This window comes from Neomonachus schauinslandi, chromosome 8 (assembly GCF_002201575.2).
Source record: "Neomonachus schauinslandi chromosome 8, ASM220157v2, whole genome shotgun sequence".
Classification (NCBI taxonomy): domain Eukaryota; kingdom Metazoa; phylum Chordata; class Mammalia; order Carnivora; family Phocidae; genus Neomonachus; species Neomonachus schauinslandi.
Window position 1 is genome coordinate 130,070,674 of NC_058410.1, and position 21,428 is coordinate 130,092,101.

General features: G+C 36.2%; 1 protein-coding gene across 1 annotated transcript in view; it reads left to right on the plus strand.

Moving 5' to 3' along the window:
- Positions 1-21,428, plus strand: part of SYCP2L (synaptonemal complex protein 2 like) — a 111,402-nt gene that overhangs the window by 77,558 nt on the left and 12,416 nt on the right. Inside the window, exons 20-24 of the mRNA XM_021697231.1 lie at positions 11,311-11,458; positions 12,058-12,107; positions 14,247-14,376; positions 15,339-15,403; positions 15,568-15,637. Of these exons, the coding sequence (XP_021552906.1) occupies positions 11,311-11,458; positions 12,058-12,107; positions 14,247-14,376; positions 15,339-15,403; positions 15,568-15,637 (463 nt within the window). The remainder of the gene's footprint in view (positions 1-11,310; positions 11,459-12,057; positions 12,108-14,246; positions 14,377-15,338; positions 15,404-15,567; positions 15,638-21,428) is intronic.

The following is a 21,428-nucleotide window of genomic DNA, read 5'->3' on the forward strand; positions in this document are numbered from 1 at the left end:
ACATATAATGTATTATTTGTTTCAGAGGTACAGGTCTGTGATTCATCGGTCTTACACAATTCACAGTGCTCACCATTGCACATACCCTCCCCAATGTCCATCACCCAGCCACCCCATCCCTCCCACCCCCCACCACTCCAGCAACCCTCAGTTTGTTTCCTGCAATTAAGAATTCCTCATATCAGTGAGATCATATGATACTTATCTTTCTCTGATTGACTTATTTCACTTAGCATAATACTAGTTCCAACCACGTCATTGCAAATGGCAAAATTTCATATTTTTTTGATGGCTGCATAATATTCCATTGTATGTATATACCACATCTTCTTTATCCATTCATCTGTTGATGGACATCTTGGCTCTTTGCATAGTTTGGCTATTGTGGACATTGCTGCTATAAACATTGAGGTGCACATACCCCTTCGGATCACTACATTTGTATCTTTGGGGTGACTACCCAGTAGTGCAATTGTTGGGTCATAGGGTAGCTCTATTTTCAACTTTTTGAGGAATCTCCATACTGTTTTTCAGAGTGGCTGCATCACCTTGCATTGCCACCAACAGTGTAGGAGGGTTCCCCTTTCTCCGTCATACTCTTTCTCTCAAATAAAATCTTTAAAAAAGAAAAACAATAATACTTAGGAATAAACTTAACCAAAGAGGTGAAAAACCTGTACTCTAAAAACTAAATCATTGGCAAAAGAAATTCAAGATGATGCAAAGAAATGGAAGGACATTCCATGCTCATGGGTTGGAAGAACAAATATTGTTAAAATGTCTATATTGCTCAAAGTAATCTACAGCCTTAATGCAATCTCTGTCAGAATACCAACAGCATTTTTCACAGAACTAGAACAATCCTAAAATTTGTATGGAACTGCAAAAGACAGTGAATAGCCAAAGCAATCTTGAAAAAAACAAAACTGGAGGTAACACAATTCCAGATTTCAGTTTATATTACAAAGCAGTAATCAAAACAGTATGGTACTGGCATAAAAATAGACACAGCTTAGTGGAATAGAGCAACATCCAGAAATAAGCCATCAATTATATGGTCAATTAATCTTCGACAAAGGAGAAATGAATATACAATGGGAAGAAGTCTCTTCAACAAATGGTGTTGCGAAAAGTGGATGGGCAGCCACATGTAAAAGAATGAAACTGGACCGCTTTCTTTTGCCATGCACAACAATAAATTCAAAATATATTCAAGACCTAAATGTGAGACCTGAAACCATAGAAATCCTAGAAGAGCACACAGCCATAGCAACATTTTTCTAGATATGTCTCTGGAGACAAGGGAAATAAAAGCAAAAATAAACTGTTGGGACTATAGCAAAATAAAAAACTTCTGCACAGTGAAGGAAACCAACGAAACTAAAAGACAGCCTATGGAATGGGAGAAGGTATTTGCAAATGACCTATCTGAAAAGGGTTAGTATCCAAAATATATAAAGAACTGATAAAAGCTTAACACCCAAAAAACAAATAATCGAATTAAAAATGGACAGAAGCCACAAACAGTTCTCCAAAGAAGACATCCAGATGGCCAATAGACACATGAAAAGATGTTCAACATCCCTCATCATCAGGGAGATGCAAATCAAAACCACAATGAGCTATCACCTCACATCTGTCAGAATGGCCAAAATCAAAAACACAAGACACAACAAGTGCTTGTGAGGATGTGGAGAAAAAGGAACCCCCTAGCACTGTTGGTGGGAATGCTAATTGGTGCAGCTGTTGTGGAAAACCGTATAGAGGTGTCTGAAAATGTTAAAAATAACACTACCCTATGATCCAGCAATCTCACTATTGGATAATTACCCAAAAAATATAAAAACACTAATTCAAAGGGATATATGCACCCCTGTGTTTATAGCAGCATTATTTACAATGACCAAACTATGGAAGCAGCCCAAGTGTCCATCAATTGTGAACTAATAATTTTTAACATGTAGTTATATTTTTAAAAGTTTTAAAATGCACAACAGAAAATTTATTATCTCAACCATTTCTAGGTGTACAGTTCGGTAGCATTAAGTACGTTTACGTTGTTGTGCGATCATCCCCACTAGTTAATCCACAGAACCCTTTCATCTTGCAAAACAAACTCTTTATCCATTGTTTTGTATAGTTGACATACAACATTAGTTTCAGGTGTACAACAGTGATTCAATAATTATATACATTACAAAATGCTCACCATGTGTACTTACCATCTGTCACCGTACAAAATCATTACAATATTATTCACTATATTTCCTGTGCTGTACTTTTCGTCCCCACGATTGATTTTATAACTGGGAGGTTGTACCTTTTAATCTCCTTTACCCATTTCCCCCCCCTCCCGGCCCCCCCAGACAACCGCCAGTTTGTTGCTGTATTCAAGAGTCTGTTTTGTTTTTTTAGATTCCACATGTAAGTGAAATCCTATAGTATTTCTCTTTGATTTATTTCACTTAGCAGAATACCCTCTGGGTCCATCCGTGTTGTCACAAATGGCAAGATTCCATCATTTTATGGCTGAGTAATATTCCATTGCTTATATATATCACATCATCTTTATCCTTTTATCTATCAGTGGACATTTAGGTTGCTTCCATATCTTGGCTATTGTAAATAATGCTGCAGTAAACATAGGGGCACATATATCTTTCAAATTGGTGTTTTTGTTTTATTCAGGTAAATACCCAGAAGTGGAATTGCCGGATTGTATGGTATTTCTATTTTAATTTTTTGAGGAAACGCTATACTGTTTTCCATAATGGCTGCACCAATTTACATTCCCACTTTTTCTCCACATCCTCACCAACACTTGTTATTTCTTGTTTGATACTAGGCATTCCAACATGTGTGAGGTGATATCTCATTGCAGTTTTGGTTTGCATTTCCCTGATGATGAGTGATGGTCATCTGTACGTTGGTTTTGGGAAAAATGTCTATTCAGGTCCTCCACCTATTTTGTAATTATTTGTCTTTTTGGTGTTGACTTATATGAGTTCTTTATATATTTTGATTATTAACTCCCTACAAGATAAATCACTTGCATATACCTTTTTTCATTAAGTAGGTTGTCTTTTCCTTTTGTTGATGGTTTCTTTTGCTGTGCAAAATCTTTTTATTTTGGTATTGTCCCGTTTTGTTTTTGCTTTTGTTTCCCTTCCTTTGATCTTGAGACAGATCAAGAAAAACATTGTTGGGGCGCCTGGGTGGCTTAGTTGGTTAAGCGACTGCCTTCGGCTCAGGTCATGATCCTGGAGTCCCGGGATCGAGTCCCGCATCGGGTTCCCTGCTCAGTGGGGAGTTTGCTTCTCCCTCTCCTGCTCCCTCCTCTTGTGCTCTTTCTCTCTCTCACTCTCTCTCTCAAATAAATAAATAAAATCTTTAAAAAAAAAAAAAAAAGAAAAACATTGTTATAGCCAATGTCCAAGAGTTTACTGCTTATGTTTTCTTCTAGGGGTTTTATGGTTTCAGGTCTTCTATTTAGGTCTTTATTCCATTTGAGTTTATTTTTTTGGTATGATGTAAGAAAGTGGTCCAGTTTCATTCTTTTGCATGTAGCTATCCAGTTTTCTCAACACCATTTATTTATTTTATTTATTTTTTAATTTAATTTGATTTTATTATGTTAGTCACCGTACAGTACATCATTAGTTTTTGATGTAGTGTTCCATGATTCATTGTTTTCGTCAACACCATTTATTGAAGAGACTGTCTTTTCCCCATAGTATGTTCTTCTCTCCTTTACTGTAGATTAATTGACCATATAAGTCTGGGCTTATTTCTGGACTGTCTGTTCTATTGATCTATGTGTCTATTTGTGTGCCAGTACCATACTGTTTTTATTACTACAGCTTTGTAGTATAGTTTGAAATCTGGGATTGTGATACCTCCATTTTTCTTCTTATTTCTCAAGATTGCTTTGGCTATTTGGGGTCTTTTGTGTTTCCATACAAATCTCAGGATTATTTGTTCTAGTTAAAAATACTATGGTATTTTGATGGAGATTGCATTGAATCTGTAGAGTGCTTTGGATAGTGTGGACATTTTAACAGTATTATTCCAATCCAGGAGCACAGTATGACTTTCCATTTATTTGTGTCATCTTTATTATCTTTCACTAGTGTTATATAGTTTTCAGAGTATAGGTCTTTCACTTGTTTGGTTAAATTTATTTTTGGGTATTTTTTTGGTGCAATTGTGTATGGTTGTTTTATTAACTTCCCTGCTAGTTTGTTATTAATGTGTAAAAATGCAACAGATTTCTGTATATTTTGTATCTGCAACTTTACTGAATTCATTTATTCTAATAATCATTCTAGTAGTCTTTACAGTCTATAGTATGTCATCTGCAAATAGTGACAGTTTTACTTCTTCCTCATGAATTTGTATTCATTTCTTGTCTGATTGCTGCAGCTAGGTCTTCCAGTATTATGTTGAATAAAAGTGGTGACAGTGGATATCCTTATTTTTGTCTTGATTCTGATCTTAATACTCTAAGCTGTCAGCGTTTCACCATTGAGTTTGATGTTAGCTGGGGGTTTATCATATATAGTCTTTATTATGCTGAGGTATGTTCCCTTTAAACTTTATTGAGAGTTTTTATCATGACTAGATGTAGAATTCTGTCAAATGCTTTTTCTGCATCTTTTGAGATGATCATATTACTTTTATCCTTCATTTGGTTAATGTGGTTGATTTGTGGATATTGAACCATCTTTACATCCCTGAAATAAATACCACTTGATTGTGGTCAATGATCCTTTCCATGTATTGAATTCAGTTTGCTGATTTTCTTTGAGCATTTTTGCATCTATGTTCATCAGGAATATTGGTCTGGTTTTTTTTTTCTTTTTGTAATGTAATTCTGTACCCATTAAACTATAGTTCCCTACTTCCCCCTCCCCCATCCCCTGGCAACTACCAATTAATTTCTGTCTCTGAATTTGACTACAGTATGTATACCATATAAATGGAATCCTACAGTGTTTGTCCTTTTGTGTCTGGCTTATTTCACTTAGCATAATGTCTTCACGATTCATTCATGTTGTAACTTTAGTTAGAATTTCCTTTCTTTTTAAGATTGAGTAATATTCCATTGTATGTATGCGATTTTGTAGTAAGTTTTTTTAAATTTTTTATTGTTATGTTAATCACCATACATTACATCATTAGTTTTTGATGTAGTGTTCCATGATTCATTGTTTGTGCATAACACCCAGTGCTCCATGCAGAATGTGCCCTCTTTAATACCCATCACCAGGCTAACCCATCCCCCCACCCCCCTCCCCTCTAGAACCCTGTTTCTTTTTCAGAGTCCATAGTCTCTCATGGTTCATCTCCCCCTCCAATTCCCCCCCCTTCATTGTTCTCCTCCTGCTATCTTCTTTGTAGTAAGTTTTAAAATCAGGAAGTGTGGGATCTTCAACTGTGTTCTTGTTTTTCAAGATTGTTTGGCATTTCTAGGTCCCTTGGGATATCCTATGACTATTAGGATGGGTTCTCTTTCTGAAAAAAATTGGTATTTTTATAGGGATTGAATTGAATTTGTAGATTGCTTTGTGTAGTATTGACATCTTAATATTGTCTTCCAATGCATGGACATGGACTATCTTTCCATTTTTCACCTCCTTGAGTATATGCCTAAGTAATGTATTATTTTTAATGCTATTGTAAATGAAATTGTCTTAATTTCCTTTGCAGATTGCTCTTTGTTGGTGTATAGAAACACAACTGACTTTTGTCTGTTCATTTTGTATCCTGCAACTTTGTTGCAATTAATTATTAAAGGCCTAATAAGTAAATTTAACAAAATTAAAGGATACAAGATTGATATACAAAAATCAACTTTCTTTCTATATGCTAGCAACAAATTTTTTTGAAAAGCAACACCACTTACAAAAGTATGAAAAATGACATACTTAAGGATTAAGTTGGCAAAAGATTTGTAAGACTTTTACACTGAAAAGTACAGGGCATTGCTGAGAGCTATTAAGGAAGATCTAAATAAATGGAGAGAGATACTGTGTTCATGGGATGGCAGACTCAATCAATATTGGTAAGATGCCAATTCTTCTCAAATTGATCTATAGGCTTAATACAAACCTAATTCAAATTCCAGCAGAGATGGTTGTTTTTGTTTTTAAAAATTGGCAACGTATTTTTAGATTTCAGATGGGAATTTAAGGGACCTATACCTCCAAAACAAATTTCAAAAATAAATACAAAATGGCTAATACACTATATGTTTCAAGACTTTGTGTAAAGCTACAGTAATCAAAAGAGTATGTTGCTGCCATAAAGGTAGATAAATAAGTACAACAGAGCAGGCCAGTCTTCCCATGCATATATGGACAGTTGACATGTGACAAAAATGCAAGTATAGTTCAATGGAGAAATCATTTTTTTCCAACGAATGGTGCTGGAACCATTGACTCTCCATATATACAACAAAATCAATTATCTTAAGTCTTTACATTCCACCATATAAAAAAATAACAAATGGATTCAAATGTAAAAACCTATTTGAAAGAAAGCATAAGAAAAAAATCTTTGTGACTTTCCATTAGGCAAAGATTTTTTAGATATAACACCAAAGTATGGCCCATAAAGAAACAAACTGATAAATTGAGCTTAATCAAAATTAAAAACTACTTTTCAAAAACAAAAACACTCTTGGGAGAATTAAGGGGCCAGCCACACACTTGAAGAAAATATTTGTTTTTTGTTTTTAAAGATTTTATTTATTAGAGAGTAAGTGAGTGAGAGGGAGAGGGAAAGAGAAACTGAAGCAGACTCTGCACTGAGCACAGAGCCCGACTCAGGGCTCGACCCCATGGCCACAAGATCATGAGCTGAAACCAAGAGTCAGATGCTTAACCAACTGAGCCACCCAGGCACTCCAAAGAAAATATTGTAGAGCAAATATTTGATAAAGTACTTGTACCCAAAATACGTTAAGTACTCTCAAAATTCAATAACAAAAATACAACCCAACAAAAATATTGGCAAAAGGTTTGACCAGCTATTTCATTAAGAAAGATCTATAGTTGGTAGGTAAGCACTTGTTCAACATCATTAGCTATTAAGGAAATATAAATTAAAATTATAAGATACTTCCATACATGTAGTAGAGCAGCTAAAAGAAATACAGATTATACCAAGTGTTGGTGAAGATATGGAGCAACTGGAACTTTCTACACCGTTGGTGGTTTTTTAAAATGGTAAATATGCACATATCTTATGGCCTAGCTATTCCAATCCTAGCTGTCTACCCAAGAGAAGTGACACCATATGTCCCCACAAATGAATGTTTATAGCAGCTTTATTTGTAAAAATCCCAAACTAGAAACAACCCAAATGTCCATTAATAGATGAGTGCATAAACAGATTTTGGTATATCCATATGATGGAATACTACTCAGAAATAAAAAGGAAAAAACAACTGAGATATATATATATAGAACATGAATGAATCTCCAGATGAAAGAAGCCAGACAAAAAAGTGTACATGTTGTATGATTCCATTCATATAAAATACTAGAAAATGCAAACTAATTTATAGGGACCAAGTAGATCAGTGGTTGCCCAGAAATCTGGGTGCATTAGCTTTTTCATTTCTTTCTGTTTTTCATTATGACAACACTTAACATGAGTTCTACCATCTTAACACATTTTTTTTTTAAAGATTTTATTTATTTATTTGACAGAGAGAGACACAGCAAGAGAGGGAACACAAGCGGGGGGGGGGAGAGGGAGAAGCAGGCACCCCGCGGAGCAGGGAGCCCGATGGGGGGCTCGATCCCAGGACCCTGGGATCACGACCTGAGCCGAAGGCAGACGCTTAACGACTGAGCCACCCAGGCGCCCCTTAACACATGTTTAAGTGCAGAACATGGTATTGTTAACTGTAGGCACAATGCTAAACAACGGATCTCTAAAACTTCTCTTGCATCTTGCAAAACTTTATACCTGTTGAACAACAACTCTATATTTCTCCAGCCCCTTTTACTCACCTTTCTATTCTATTTCTATTGTTTAACTATTTTAGATATCTTCTATAAGCAGAATCATGCTGTCTTCGTCCTTTTGTGACTGGCTTATTTCATGAATTAAAATATCTTCCAAGTTTATCCATGTTGGTGCGTATTTCAGGATTTCCTTTTTAAGGCTGAATAGTGTTCATGTGTGTATAATATATATACACCACATTTTATCCATTTACCCACTGATGGACATTTAGATGGTTTCCATAACTGACCTATTGTAAATAATGCTTCTTTGGGATATATACCCAGAAGTGGGATGCTGGATCATATGATAGTTCTATTTCTAATTTTTTTTTGGGGGGGGGGGATTTGTTTTTCATGGCAGCTATACCATTTACATTCCTACACACAATGTGTAAGTGTTCCAATTTCTCCATGTTTTCACCACTACTTGTTATCTTTTGGGGTTTTTAAAAAAATAATATCATACCATACATATATCCAATAAGGAGTTAATTTCCAAAATACCTAAGGAACTCCTACAACTCAATAGCCAAAAATCAGCCCAATTTAAAACGTGGGCAAAGGACTTGAATAGACATTTCTCTGAAGACCTACAGATGGCCAACAGGTATTATGAAAAATTGCTCAATATTCACTAATTATTGAGAAAAGTGTTCTTGTTAAGTTCCCCTCTTGATTCTAAGGTAAAGCCAGCCCGAAAATACCACTCTGTAGCATTGCTACAGCTCCCTGCTTCCATACTGATTTTAACTTGGCCTTCCTGTTCTTTGTATGCCTGACAGATTAGGGCTCCACAAAGGTTGCTTTGTTTTATTTTTATTTATTTATTTATTAAAGATTTTATTTATTTATTTTGACAGAGAGAGAGAGAGTGAGAGAGGGAACACAAGCAGGGGGAGTGGTAGAGGGAGAAGAGAAGCAGGCCTCCCGTGGAGCAGGGAGCCCAATGCGGGGCTCGATCCCAGGACCCGGGGATCATGACCTGAGCCGAAGGCAGACGCTTAACGACTGAGCAACCCAGGCGCCCTGGTTGCTTTGTTTTAAATGACCAGTTGTTATCTGGCAGAGAATCTATGGAAATGGATTGCAAGGGAAGTCTGTCTGCAGGATGGGGTACTTCCCAAGCACTGGGCTCCTGATCAGACAAAGGGCACAGAAAGGAAAAAAAAAAAAAGAGTTAGGGCCGGGTGATGAGGGAGGGAGCAGCTGGTGTTGGTGCTGTTCTGTTCATTTGATCTAATTTGTTTTAGGGCAGATTCTGCTTCCCAGGGTGAGAGAAAGCAGGAAACCAGGATGTTGGTAAGGGAGTTACCTTTCTTGTTTTAAGGCGGTACTTCCTAAATTTCAGTTATTTGCGTGTCATCTTGAAAATTTGTCACTGCTTTCGTCTTTATTATCTGCAATTACATTTATCTTAAAGTTATTATAAAATTATTTCACTTTTAAATGGAAAATTGATTCTTGCTTTGTTAAGATAAGTAGAAGTGTTAAAGATCCTCCATTACCTGAAATTTATCCTGAATAGAACCAGAAATGTTAATGAGTTGAAAAGAAATTCTTTTCGGGGCGCCTGGGTGGCTCAGTCGTTAAGCGTCTGCCTCCGCTCAGGTCATGATCCCAGAGTCTGGGATGGAGTCCCACATCGGACTCCCTGCTCAGCAGGAAGTGGGCTTCTCCCTCTCCCTCTGCTGCTCCCCCTGCTGGTGTACTTTCGCGTGCGCGTGCGCATGCGCGCGCTCTCGCTCTCTCCCCCTCTCAAATAAATAAAATCTTAAAAAAAAAATTTTTGAGATCCGGCTTGCTTTTAGCGATGGCTCTCACTCTCTGCTGCTCAGGCTTGAGTTGGAATCCCACCAGGAAAGTTGATGAGACTACTGAAGACTGGATCCCTTCCCCCCAAAGATTCTAACTTAATTGATCTGGGGTGATGCTCAGACACTGGGATTCTTTTTAAAGCTCCCTCTGATGATTCTAATATGTAGCCAAATTTAAGAGCCACTGGTCTAGATTTTTGTTTTGTAAGTAACTTTCAACACCTTTTTATATAAACCAAAGAGACTGGCAAAGCCTTGTTGCATGGTTTGTTTTGTTTTTTTTTTTTAAATGAAGTATGAAATGAAGTAATGTTTGCTCTTTACAAGACTCTGGGCTGAACTGTGGAACAAATGTGGGGGCTCCCCTGCCAAGCTTTCCCCCCATAAATGTAAATTGAAATAGGCCTCACTTGTAAGATTCCTTTTAAAAGTGACCTTCTCTAGAAAATGTTGAACTGCTCAACATTTTACAGTAGGAGTAATTGGGTCTTCAACAACCAATTCATTTCAAAAATAGATCACTCAGCCTCACCCACCTTAAAAGTTGTGGGTCATGCCATCATAAACAAGGGTGGTGCTGGTTTTCATCCTGATGTAGTGATGGCCTTGGAGATGGCTCTGCATTTTGCCATCCCAGGCACAGGGTGTCTCTTCCAGCTGATGCATTTCATATTTGAGAAGACTATTTGAGCTACGTCACCACTTAATATGTTTGGATTTGTAAGAATCCTCCCTGGCTTAAAGCAAGAAATGAGCTGTTACCAGCTGAATGGTACAGTTTCTACTGAGGCACTGGTGATTTAGGACTGGGCCCCCTGGAGGGGCAAAACAGAGTTCAACTAGAGTATTCTTTTTGTTAAAATAAAAACAAATTCCACATTAAAATTAAGCATAAATATTATTTGTCACAGCATTTATAAAAACTAATCCAAAAACAGAAAGACTTAAAAAATACATAAAGCCAGTTAAATCATTGAAGAGATTAAATCTACCTTGATAGTCTAGTCTTAATTTCAAAATACTTCAAGTTTAAATAGAAATGACCCGCTTGTTTTATTTTAGTTTCCTTAAAATGTAGACAAGCTTGTCATTGCAAAAATTATTTTTATAAATTCTTTTGTCGTTTTGGTTAATATTTTGAAGGTATAGTGTTGGCATGATCTGCAGGTGCATCAGCTTTTGAAGAATTACCTATGTATGATCTTTTCAGCTGAAACTAATTGATGAGAGAGGAGTCTATTTTTTTTTTCCCCCGTCGTCCTTTACAATAGCAGCTTGGTTGAGAACTGACAAATGAAATCTGTTTCTTCTTTTTCCTCCCCTCTCCTTACTACTGTGCCTTTTTATTATATGAGATCCTAGTCTTCTAGAAGGAGGCGCTTTTCTTTTGTCTAACTTTGTAGTGATATGTTTAATTGTACATAAAGGGAAATAACACCTTTTTAATAGCACTCATTTATCATCCATGTTCGTAAAAGTTTAATTACAGGAAACACCTATTCTCGGAGAGTAATCAGGATTCAAGTAGTAGTACCAGTGAACTATCGTGGACCAGTAACCAAAAAAAGAAATCCCTAAAACCATATTCTAGTAGAAAAAAGACAAGAATCAGAAACAGCATAAGAGGTAAGTTTGGTACATGTCTTCTTTCGAGTCCTTTTGCAAATAATTTTTCAGTTATGTGATGGAAGGAGGGTCCCAAAGAAAAAATGATTATGTGATCCCCTTTCCCTGCTACAGTTACATTAGAAAGACAAAATGTACATACATGAAACAGTGCAAAAGAATATGGAATTGACCAATAACTGTTAAATATGAGCTATAGATAAATGGAGTAGGAGTTCAGATAAGAATCTAACATGAGCTGGAATCACTAGGAAAAGCTTCCAGGAAGAGGCGGGTAGGATTTGAGCCAATCCTTGGGAAAGAATAGTATTCAAAGAGGTGTGCAGAAGGGGAAGCGTTCTAAATTAGGTAAAAGTACAAGGACAAATTGACATGAGGAGAGCATCAGAGGCAGGGTCTAGAGCAGAGAATTCACACTGGTGGTAGGAGCTCAGGAACAAGGTGGATAATTAGGGATCTTAAGAGCTAGGCATTTGAGCAAGCTTCAGGATTTGGGAATTGCTTCTAGCATGGACATGAATACTTGGGAAAGGGAGAAATGAGTTTTTTTTTTATTTCTCATGAGCAAATTATCCATTGTACACTTCTTTTTCTTTTAGTTCTGCCATTTTCCCCTCCCAGAAGTGGCAGTGACCATGAGAAAGACCAAGTAAGTAAATTTATCTGGGCTGCTGTGTGGCCATTAGCATGAGCATGAAACAGGTCAATCTGTTTAGGGTTAAATTTCATTTATTTCTCAAAAAAAACCAAACAAACTCCTTTCAGGATTATGAGGATAACAGACCACTTTGTTGGTACGTAAATCACTGTCAATAGAAACTGCAAGGACTTGTAAAAGTTTAGTTTAAATCTTGGGTAAAGAAGACTTAGGATCTTTCTTCATTGTTCCCAAATTTGTTGTAAGATGTTTATTATGGATGATGCTAAAATCTGGGCTATATTCCTGTAAATATCTGCTCTTTGAATTTACATTTTAAAATGAACTTCTTGGTTTAATTCTTCCCTTAGTTTTCAGTTTGCTGACATGTTACTTCTAAAGCTTTTAATGATTTAAACATTCAAATCTTTATTTTGTAAGTGGTTGAAACGACTTCAGGCTTATATAAATATTGAATAAATCCTCAGAGTTTCTTAATTCGTTTTGGTTTTCCTTGTTTTAAAGCAACATAGCTAAAAATATAAACACTGGTGTTGTCCAGACAAATTCAAAGCCAAATTTTCCTGTTAATAGCTGAATCACCCCTCTCAACAGTTGGTTTTTGTTTCTTGTCAAATGAGATACATAAAGACTGCAGATACAGTGCCAAGTACATGAGTTTTCTAAGGGGGTGGTTGCTGGGATTCTGACGGCATCAACAGCACCCTACCCCCACCCCATGCAGAAATACATTGTGGTTAGAACTCCAATCACAGTTGTCTCTCCCCACCTGTTCCCTTCTATCAGCTGCTCTCCGTGAATCTAAGGGGCTGTCATATTCTGTACTGACAAAGTTCATAGTTTAAACCTGTTAGCCAGAGTAAGGACCTAAATATATGTTGAATACTTCAAACCAGTGTGAGGTATCAGAATATATATACAATGGAATATTATGCAACCATCAAAAAATGAAATCTTGCCATTTGCAACTACGTGGATGGAACTAGAGGGTATTATGCTAAGTGAAATAAGTCAATCAGAGAAAGACAACTATCATATGACCTCACTGATATGAGGAATTTGAGAAACAAGACAGAGGATCATAGGGGAAGGGAGGGAAAAATGAAACAAGATGAAACCAGAGAGGGAGACAAACCGTAAGAGACTCTTAATCTCAGGACACAAACTGAGGGTTGCTGGAGTGGAAGGGAGTGGGAGGGATGGGGTGGCTGGGAGATGGACATTGGGGAGGGTGTGTGCTATGGTGAGCGCTGTGAATTGTGTAAGACTGATGAATCACAGACCTGTACCCCTGAAACAAATAATATATGTTAATAAAAAAATTTAAAAAAAATAGGCCAAAAGACAGATTTAAAGTAAACACAGCTTTTGTTGAAGTAAGCACCAAAGAAACATCAAAGCTCTGAGAATCCATAAATTTAAGCTATGCAACTGACAGGAAGTCTGTCGCTATTTCAGTGAGGGTATTGCTGACTTTGTACAAATATTAGCATTCAAAATTCACTCCTCCGTGTTGGCGTGTAAGAGAATAATTTCAGGCAGGAGTCAGCAAACATGTTCTGTAAAGGGTCAGATAGTAAATATTGTAAATATTTTGGACATATAAGATCATAAATATTTTCTGTGGGGACTATTCAGCTCTTCCACTGTAGCATGAAAGCAGCCATGGACAATACCTAAGTGAATGGGTGTATTGCATTCCAATAAAACTTTATTTATAAGAAGTCCGGTGAGCTGTAGTTTGCGGATTCCTGATTTAGAGCAGTGATTCTCAAACTGTAGTGATCATCAGAATGAACAGTATGGTTTGTTTAAATGCGGCTTCTGTCCCCATAGTTTCTGGATAAATTTGCATTTCCATCAAGTCCCCGGGTGTTGCTGATGCTCTGTTCTGGGGTGGGGGCCCTACTTTGAGAACTTTAGAGTTATTTTTGAGTTAGAATTATGAATTGATATATGACTTAATGTGCTCTCAACTGTAGGATCTCATGGTCTTAGTGTTTGTTTTCAAATGGAGCAAATCCAATACTTAAAGCACTTTTAAAGGACATTAGAAATGTATTGGAATTTGTTGAAAACTACTTTGAATGGTTATGAATGTTAACACTCTTTAAAAATACTATATTTTAGGCTAAACTTCTAACACCGTTATGGAAAGATACCTCCAGGCAGAATAATTCCACACCTTCAAAATTTTCTGGAACAAAACTTCAGGGTAGTTCTGACTTTTTAACTGCGGAAGATTCTGCCCAGAAAACAGGTACCTGATTTTCTGTTGATTTACATAGACAAAAAATATATTTTAGGAAAAGTAGTTTGAACTAAACAATTTTTTCTTTTAATATCTGTTGAAAAAAGTGTGAATATATGCTCTCTACTGTCCTCATTAGCAAAAGATAGAGGACATTGTGTCTTAATTTTGCATTAACATTTGAGATTAGCTTGTCCTCTTCCACTTTTAAAGAAGCAAGAAGACTCAAATGATGACTTATAGCAAGGATTGGTAAACTTTTTCTGTAAAGCACCAGACAGTAAGTATTTTTTTTGCTTTTTGGCAACTCTGCAGTTATAGCTCCAAACCAGCCACAGACCAGATGTAAACCAACGTGCATGGCTGTGTTTCCATAAAACTTTATTTATAAAACCTGGATTTGACTTTGAGGGGCCAGAGTTTGCCAACCCTTGTCCTGTTAGGTGTATCTTAACCTCTATTTGTATTTTATTAAAACTATTCATATCTTTTGTAAGGCTAGGGATTTTGGTTTGTTCACCTTTATCATTCTGCAGCTTAGCACGTTGCTAGGCAAACGATAGCTGTCAGTAAGCAGGTAACTGACAACTTCTTAGCTTGGCTGCCCCTGGGAGAAAAGGAGTAAGGAAAAGAGAGAGAAAAATATAGCATTAGAGAGTAAGAGGATATAAGTTAGTAGAACTAGAAGAGAAAAGAAAGAGAAGGGTCACAAGCTTGAGGTAGTAGGAGGTTTGCCCATATATTGGGGGCCAGATGGGCAGCTATGAAAGGTACTGATTTAGTTGAGGTTCTTCATTTTATCTGCAGATATACAAACCTAATAAACATACATGCCCTGAAAGATCCAAAGGGGTTTATTGTTAGTATCTTTTTTTTTTTGTAAGATTTAATATAGAGAGTGCTAGTGAAATGTTATTACCTGAAGTTGCTTCTTAGCATGTTGATTCCCTGGAAACTGTTCTAACACTCAGAACCTCAAAGTCCCTACCCACTGAGCGATCTGTCATCCTTGGAGCATTCAGAAGTTGAAGAAAATGTATCTAAGGAAAATGTATCAAAGGTACTATTTATTGTTGGTTATTCATCTGGTTTTCCAGAGTTAATGTTATATTTGCATCATGTACTTATTCCTTCTTAAGGGATGATGTAGCACCATTTGTTTCTTACTTTAACATATATTTATGGCTTTTTTTCTTTGAGCCGGTAGACCAAGAGTCCTCGATGAAAAGTACTAGCTTCAAACATAAACTGCAAAACTTGGAAGACGGAGGTGAGAGAATACTAAACTCTGCAGAATAAAGCAAAATTGATTTGATTTTGGCAGGCTGGACTGTTATTCTAATCACAGCAGATAAAAAAATCACTTTACAGAGTGACACCAGGTGTTGGAGAGAGCAGTGGGATCTGCTTACCAAAAGTGCATGAAGGTCGAGGGGAGGGACATGGGGCTTCACTCAGGAACAAGAAGAGTGTCTTATTTCAAGAAGTATAGCCTGGGACCCGCTGCTTCCTCTCTGGCCTCAAAGGAGGGCTCAGTGGGGGCACTTTCCTAAGGATCTGGTCCAGGGGCTCTTTCCATCCCTAAGTAAGTAGGTTCCCTTGCAGTTTATAAAGCAATGTTCTAAAAAATGGTGTGGCCAAGTATTGAAACTTCCCAATTCGTTTTCTTATGGTAACCGCGATAAGAAGGTCTTCAAGCCAGTTCACAGGATTGTGATTTAGTAGAGCACCTAGCCACTCTTTAGGATGTTCTTGAACTGTTTGTTTTCTCTTAACATTTTAAATGAAATATCGGAAAGGTTCAAATAGCTGTATATTATGTGCAGCCTATTTAGGATATCAACACAACAAACATCTGTGGACCAACATCCGGGTTAAGAAAATAAACATTGCTGTTTCAGAATCTTGGTAGGTTCTACCCTAAATTCATCCCTGCCCCCTTTCCCCCTTCACAGGGGCCCATTAACTGTAATTTGGTGTTTGATTCCACTGTTTTTATTTTTTTCACTTTTGCATTGTGAAAAATATCATACCTTCAGAGGAGAATGTCAAATATGTGTACAGTTTAAAGAACAATTATAAGGTGAACACCTTTGTAACTACAACCCAGTCTGAGAACTGGGTTACTGTCACTGACCGAGAATCCTTCCACACTGTGTCATAACCCTGTTACTTCCCTCCATCTCAGAGAGAGATAATGACAATCCTGACTTGCATGAAAAGCTCTCTGCTGCTTTTCTTTATAATGCTTTCTTTGTATGCATCCCGAAATAATATGTAGTTTAGTTTTATCTCGTGTACAATGTAAACAAATGGCATCATAGTGTGTAAATAATGTGTGACCTGCTTCTGCTCAAAATCATATGTAAAATCTATGCTGATGGATGTAGGTGAAGTATATTTATTTTCATCAGAGCATAACGTTCAGTGATATGAACGGACTATATTTATCTGTTCTAGTGCTGTGGGATATTTGGATCGCTTGCAGTTTTGGTTGTTATAGAAAATGCCACTATGCCAAGTTATGTACATTTCTCCTGATACATATTTGCAAAATATTCTCTAGGTCTATTTTTAGGAATAGAACAGCCACAGAGTTTATATTTCCTTACCAGTTTTAAATATGCCAAACTGTTTCTCCAAACTGGTTGTATCAATTTACTTTCCCACCAGCTGTGTGTAAGAGTTCTGTTGCTTCACATTCTCCAACACTTGGGATTTTAAAGTGTGTGTGTGTGTGTGTGTGTGTGTGTGTACAAATTGAAGTTTTAATTTGATTGAATATCCCTGATTAAGGTTAAGCATCATTTTTATATGTTAGCCATTTGAATTTCCTCTTTTGTATAGTGTTAAAATGTCTTGCCCATTTGTCTGGAGGATTGTCTTTTTTATATCAGTTCCTAGGAACTCTTCATATGTTCAGGACTTGTCTATATGTCTTGTAAATGTCTTCTTCCACTGTGTGGTTTGCACTTCTCTGTTTGATGCTCTCATTGTAGGTCTTTACGGCTGCTTTTTGGATAACATTTTTAGTTTTTAATTTTAATGAATTCTAAATTATTAATCTTTTATTTCCCATATTATATTTAATGCGGTGCATTTCTAAGTACTGCTAGAGGTGAGCACCACATGTTGTAATATATATCATCACTTTAAAATATTTTCTATTTTTTGTTTTCATTTCTTTGACCCACAGATTATTTCTCAGTAGTAAGGGATTTTTTAAAGCTATGATTCTGTTACTGTTTTCTAGTTTGATTGCACTGTGGCTAGAGACCATAGTCTACATAACTTAAACCTTTGAAATTTTGAGATGTACTTTCTGACCCAGTATATGTCAATTTTTTTAAAGGTTAACTTGTGGTTAAAAGAGTATAATCCACAATCACTGTAACATCTATATAAATATACATCCAGTAGGTCACTTTTCTTAATTATGTTCTTCAAATATTTTATATTAATTTTTTTCAGTCTAATTGTTATATCAATTGTTGAGAGTAGTATGTTAAAACCTCTCATTATGATTGTGGACTTACCAACTTCTCTTTCTGGTTCTGTTCGATTTTTCATTATATAAAATAATATATTGGGGCGCCTGGGTGGCTCAGTTGTTAAGCATCTGCCTTCGGCTCAAGTCATGATCCCAGGGTTCTGGGATGGAGCCCCGCATCGGGCTTCTGCTTGGCGGGAAGCCTGCTTCTCCCTCTCCCAGTCCTCCTGCTTGTGTTCCCTCTCTCGCTGTGTCTCTCTCTGTCAAATAAATAGATAAAATCTTAAAAAAATAAAATAAAATATTTATGTGCTTATAAATGTAAAATAGTATATCCATATGAAATATTGAAACTTTTATCATTATAAAGTGACTCCCTTTATCTCCAGTAATGTTTTTGTCTTGAAGTTTATTTCTTCCATTAAGCATTTGCATGGTATAATTTTTCATCATTTTATGTTTACTGTATTATCTCTAAATAATTTTTATCATCGCCCTTGCTTTAAAATGCCTTCTTTGTCAAATATTAAGTTCCCAAATAAATGTGGGTGAATCTCTGGCTTATCTTTAGCGTTTTGTGGGTCTATTTGTCTGGATTCTTACACTAATACTATCTTTTTTTATTGCTGGAATTTCATAGCAGGTCTTGATATCTAACAGGGAAAGTTGATTCTCTCTCTTTTTTTTAAAGATTTATTTAGAAGTGGGGGGCAGAGGGAGAGGGAGGGAGAATCCTCAAGCAGACTCCCCACTGAGCACAGAGCCCGATCTGGGGTTCAATCCCAGGACCCTGAGACCACGACCTGAGCTGATATCAAGAGCTGGATTCTTAACCAGCTGAGCCACCCAGGCGCCCCTCTCTTTACTCTTCTTTAAGGCTGACATAATTGTTCAAGGAATTTTGATACTTATATAAATTTTATTTTCCAGCTTTATTGAGATTTAATTGACAAATAACATTGAATAAGTTTAAGGTGTACAATATCATGTATGCATGTATTGCAAAAGGATTACCACAATAAAGTCAATACATGTCACTTCATATAGTTACAATATTAAAATACGTTTTAGTGAGAATTTTTAAGATCTACTCTTTTAGCTATTTTCAAATATACAATATAGTATTGTTAACTATTAGTCATCATGCTATACATTACATTCCCAAAATTTACTCATCTTATAACATGAAATACATACACTTTGACCACTTTCACCCATTACTCTCCTACCCCTCCTATTACAAACCAACAATTCATCTTTCTATGAGTTCAGTTTTTAGATTTCATATATATCATCATGTAGTAATAGAAATCATACAATGTTTGTCTTTCTCTGTCTGACTTACTTAGCATAGTGCCTTCAGGTCCATCCATGTTGTCACAAAGGCCAGGATTTCCATCTTTTAATGGCTGAATAATATCCCAAATAGTGTATACATACCACATATTCCTTGTCCTTTCATCTGTCAGTGGACACTTACATTGTTTCCGTATATTGGCTATTGTTAATAGTGCTACAGTGAACATGAGGGTGCAGTTATCTCTTAAGAGATAATGATTTCATTTCCTAGGATATATATCCGAAAGTGACTTGTTGGACCATTTCGTGTAACTTTAGAGTAATAGATCAGGTTACTTAAGTTCACTAAAATTTTTTTTTTATAGATTTTATTTATTTACTTGACAGAGACATAGAGAATGAGCACAGATAGGCAGAGTGGCAGGCAGAGGCAGAGGGAGAGGGAGAAGCAGGCTCTCCACTGAGCAGGGAACACAATGCGGGGCTCAATCCCAGGACCCTGGGATCATGACCCAAGCCGAAGGCAGACGCCCAACCGACCGAGCCACCCAGGTGCCCCAAGTTCACTAAAATTTTGATAGGGATTGCATTAAATACATAGATCAACTTGATATTAACTTTAAATATCTTTAAAATATTTAATCATCTTGGTGCCTACCTGGCTCAGTTGAAAGAGCATGTGACTCTTGATCTCAGGGTCATGAGTTTGAGTCCCATGTTGGGTGTAGAGATTACTTTAAAAAAAATTTAAAAAGATAATAAAATATTTAATCATCTTACACTATACAGAATGTGTCCATTGATTTTTATCATGGGCTATGTCACTTATAGAGTTCTAAAGTTTTCTCCTAGATTAATTCTTAGATATTCATAGTTCTGTTATTACTCTTTTTTAAATGATTATGCTACAGTGAAAATATGCTATTGGTTATTCTGTGTCAGTCAAACTTTCAAAATTCTTGTGAGGTCTAACAGTTTATTAGTTGATTCTCTTGGTCGTTTTTTTTTATTGTTGTTTTTAATTTCAGTGTAGTCAGCATACAGTGTTATATTAGTTCCAGGTGTACAATATAGAGATTCAGCAATTCCATACATCACCCGGTGCTCATCACGACAAGTGCACTCCTTAATCCCTCCTATCACCTATTTCACCCATCCCCCCCCACCTCCCCTCTGGTGACCATCAGTTTGTTCTCTATAGTTAAGAGTCTGTTTCTTGGTTTGTCTCTCTTTCCCCCCTCTTTGTTCATTTGTTTTGTTTCTTAAATTCTGCATGTGAGTAAAATCATATGGTATTTGTCTTTTTCTGACTGACTTATTTCACTTAGCATTATACTCTCTAGATCCATCTATGTTGTTGCAAAGAGCAGGATTTCATTCTTTTTTATTACTGAGTAGTATTCCATTGCATAATACCATATTGTTTTGATTATTATAGCATTGTAGTATAGGTTGAAATCTAGATATGTGGTGTCTCCAGCTTTGTTCTTCCTGCAGAATTTCTTTTGCTATTCTGGGTCTTTTGTGGATCCATAATGTTTTTGGAGTTTATTTTATAGGGATTGTACTGAATCTATAGATGGCTTTAGGTAGTATGCACATCTTAATACTCATTCTTCTGATTCATGAACATGAGCTATCTTTCCATTTATTTGTGTCTTCAATTTCTTTCATTAATATCTTACAGTTTTTAGTGTATAGATCTCTCACCTCTTTGGTTAATATTATTCCTAAGTATGTTATTGGTTTTGATGCTACTCTAATGGGATTGTTTTTTATTTTTCAGATTTTTTTGTTTTAATAAATAGACATGAAACTGATTTATGTATATTGACTTTCATATCCTTCAACTTTACTGAATTCATTTATTAGTTCTAACAGTTTTTTGGTGGAATCCTTAGTATTTTCTCTATGTGAGATCATATCATCTACAAAGAGACAATGTTATTTCCCCCTTTCCAATTTGGATGACCTTTTTTTTTTTCTTATTTAATTGCTCTAGCTAGAATTCCTAGTACTATGTTAAATAAAAGTAGTAGAAGTGGTACCCTTGTCTTGCTCCTGATCTTAGAGGAAAACTTTCAGCCTTTCACCATTGAATGTGATGTTAGCTGTGGGCCTGTCCTATATGGTCTTCATTATGTTGAGGTAAATTCCCTCTATACCCAATCTGTTGAGCACTTTTTTTCATGAAAAGATGTTGAATTTTGTCAAATGCTCTTTTTTTGGCATCTATTGAAATGATCATATGATTTTTATCTTTCATTCTATT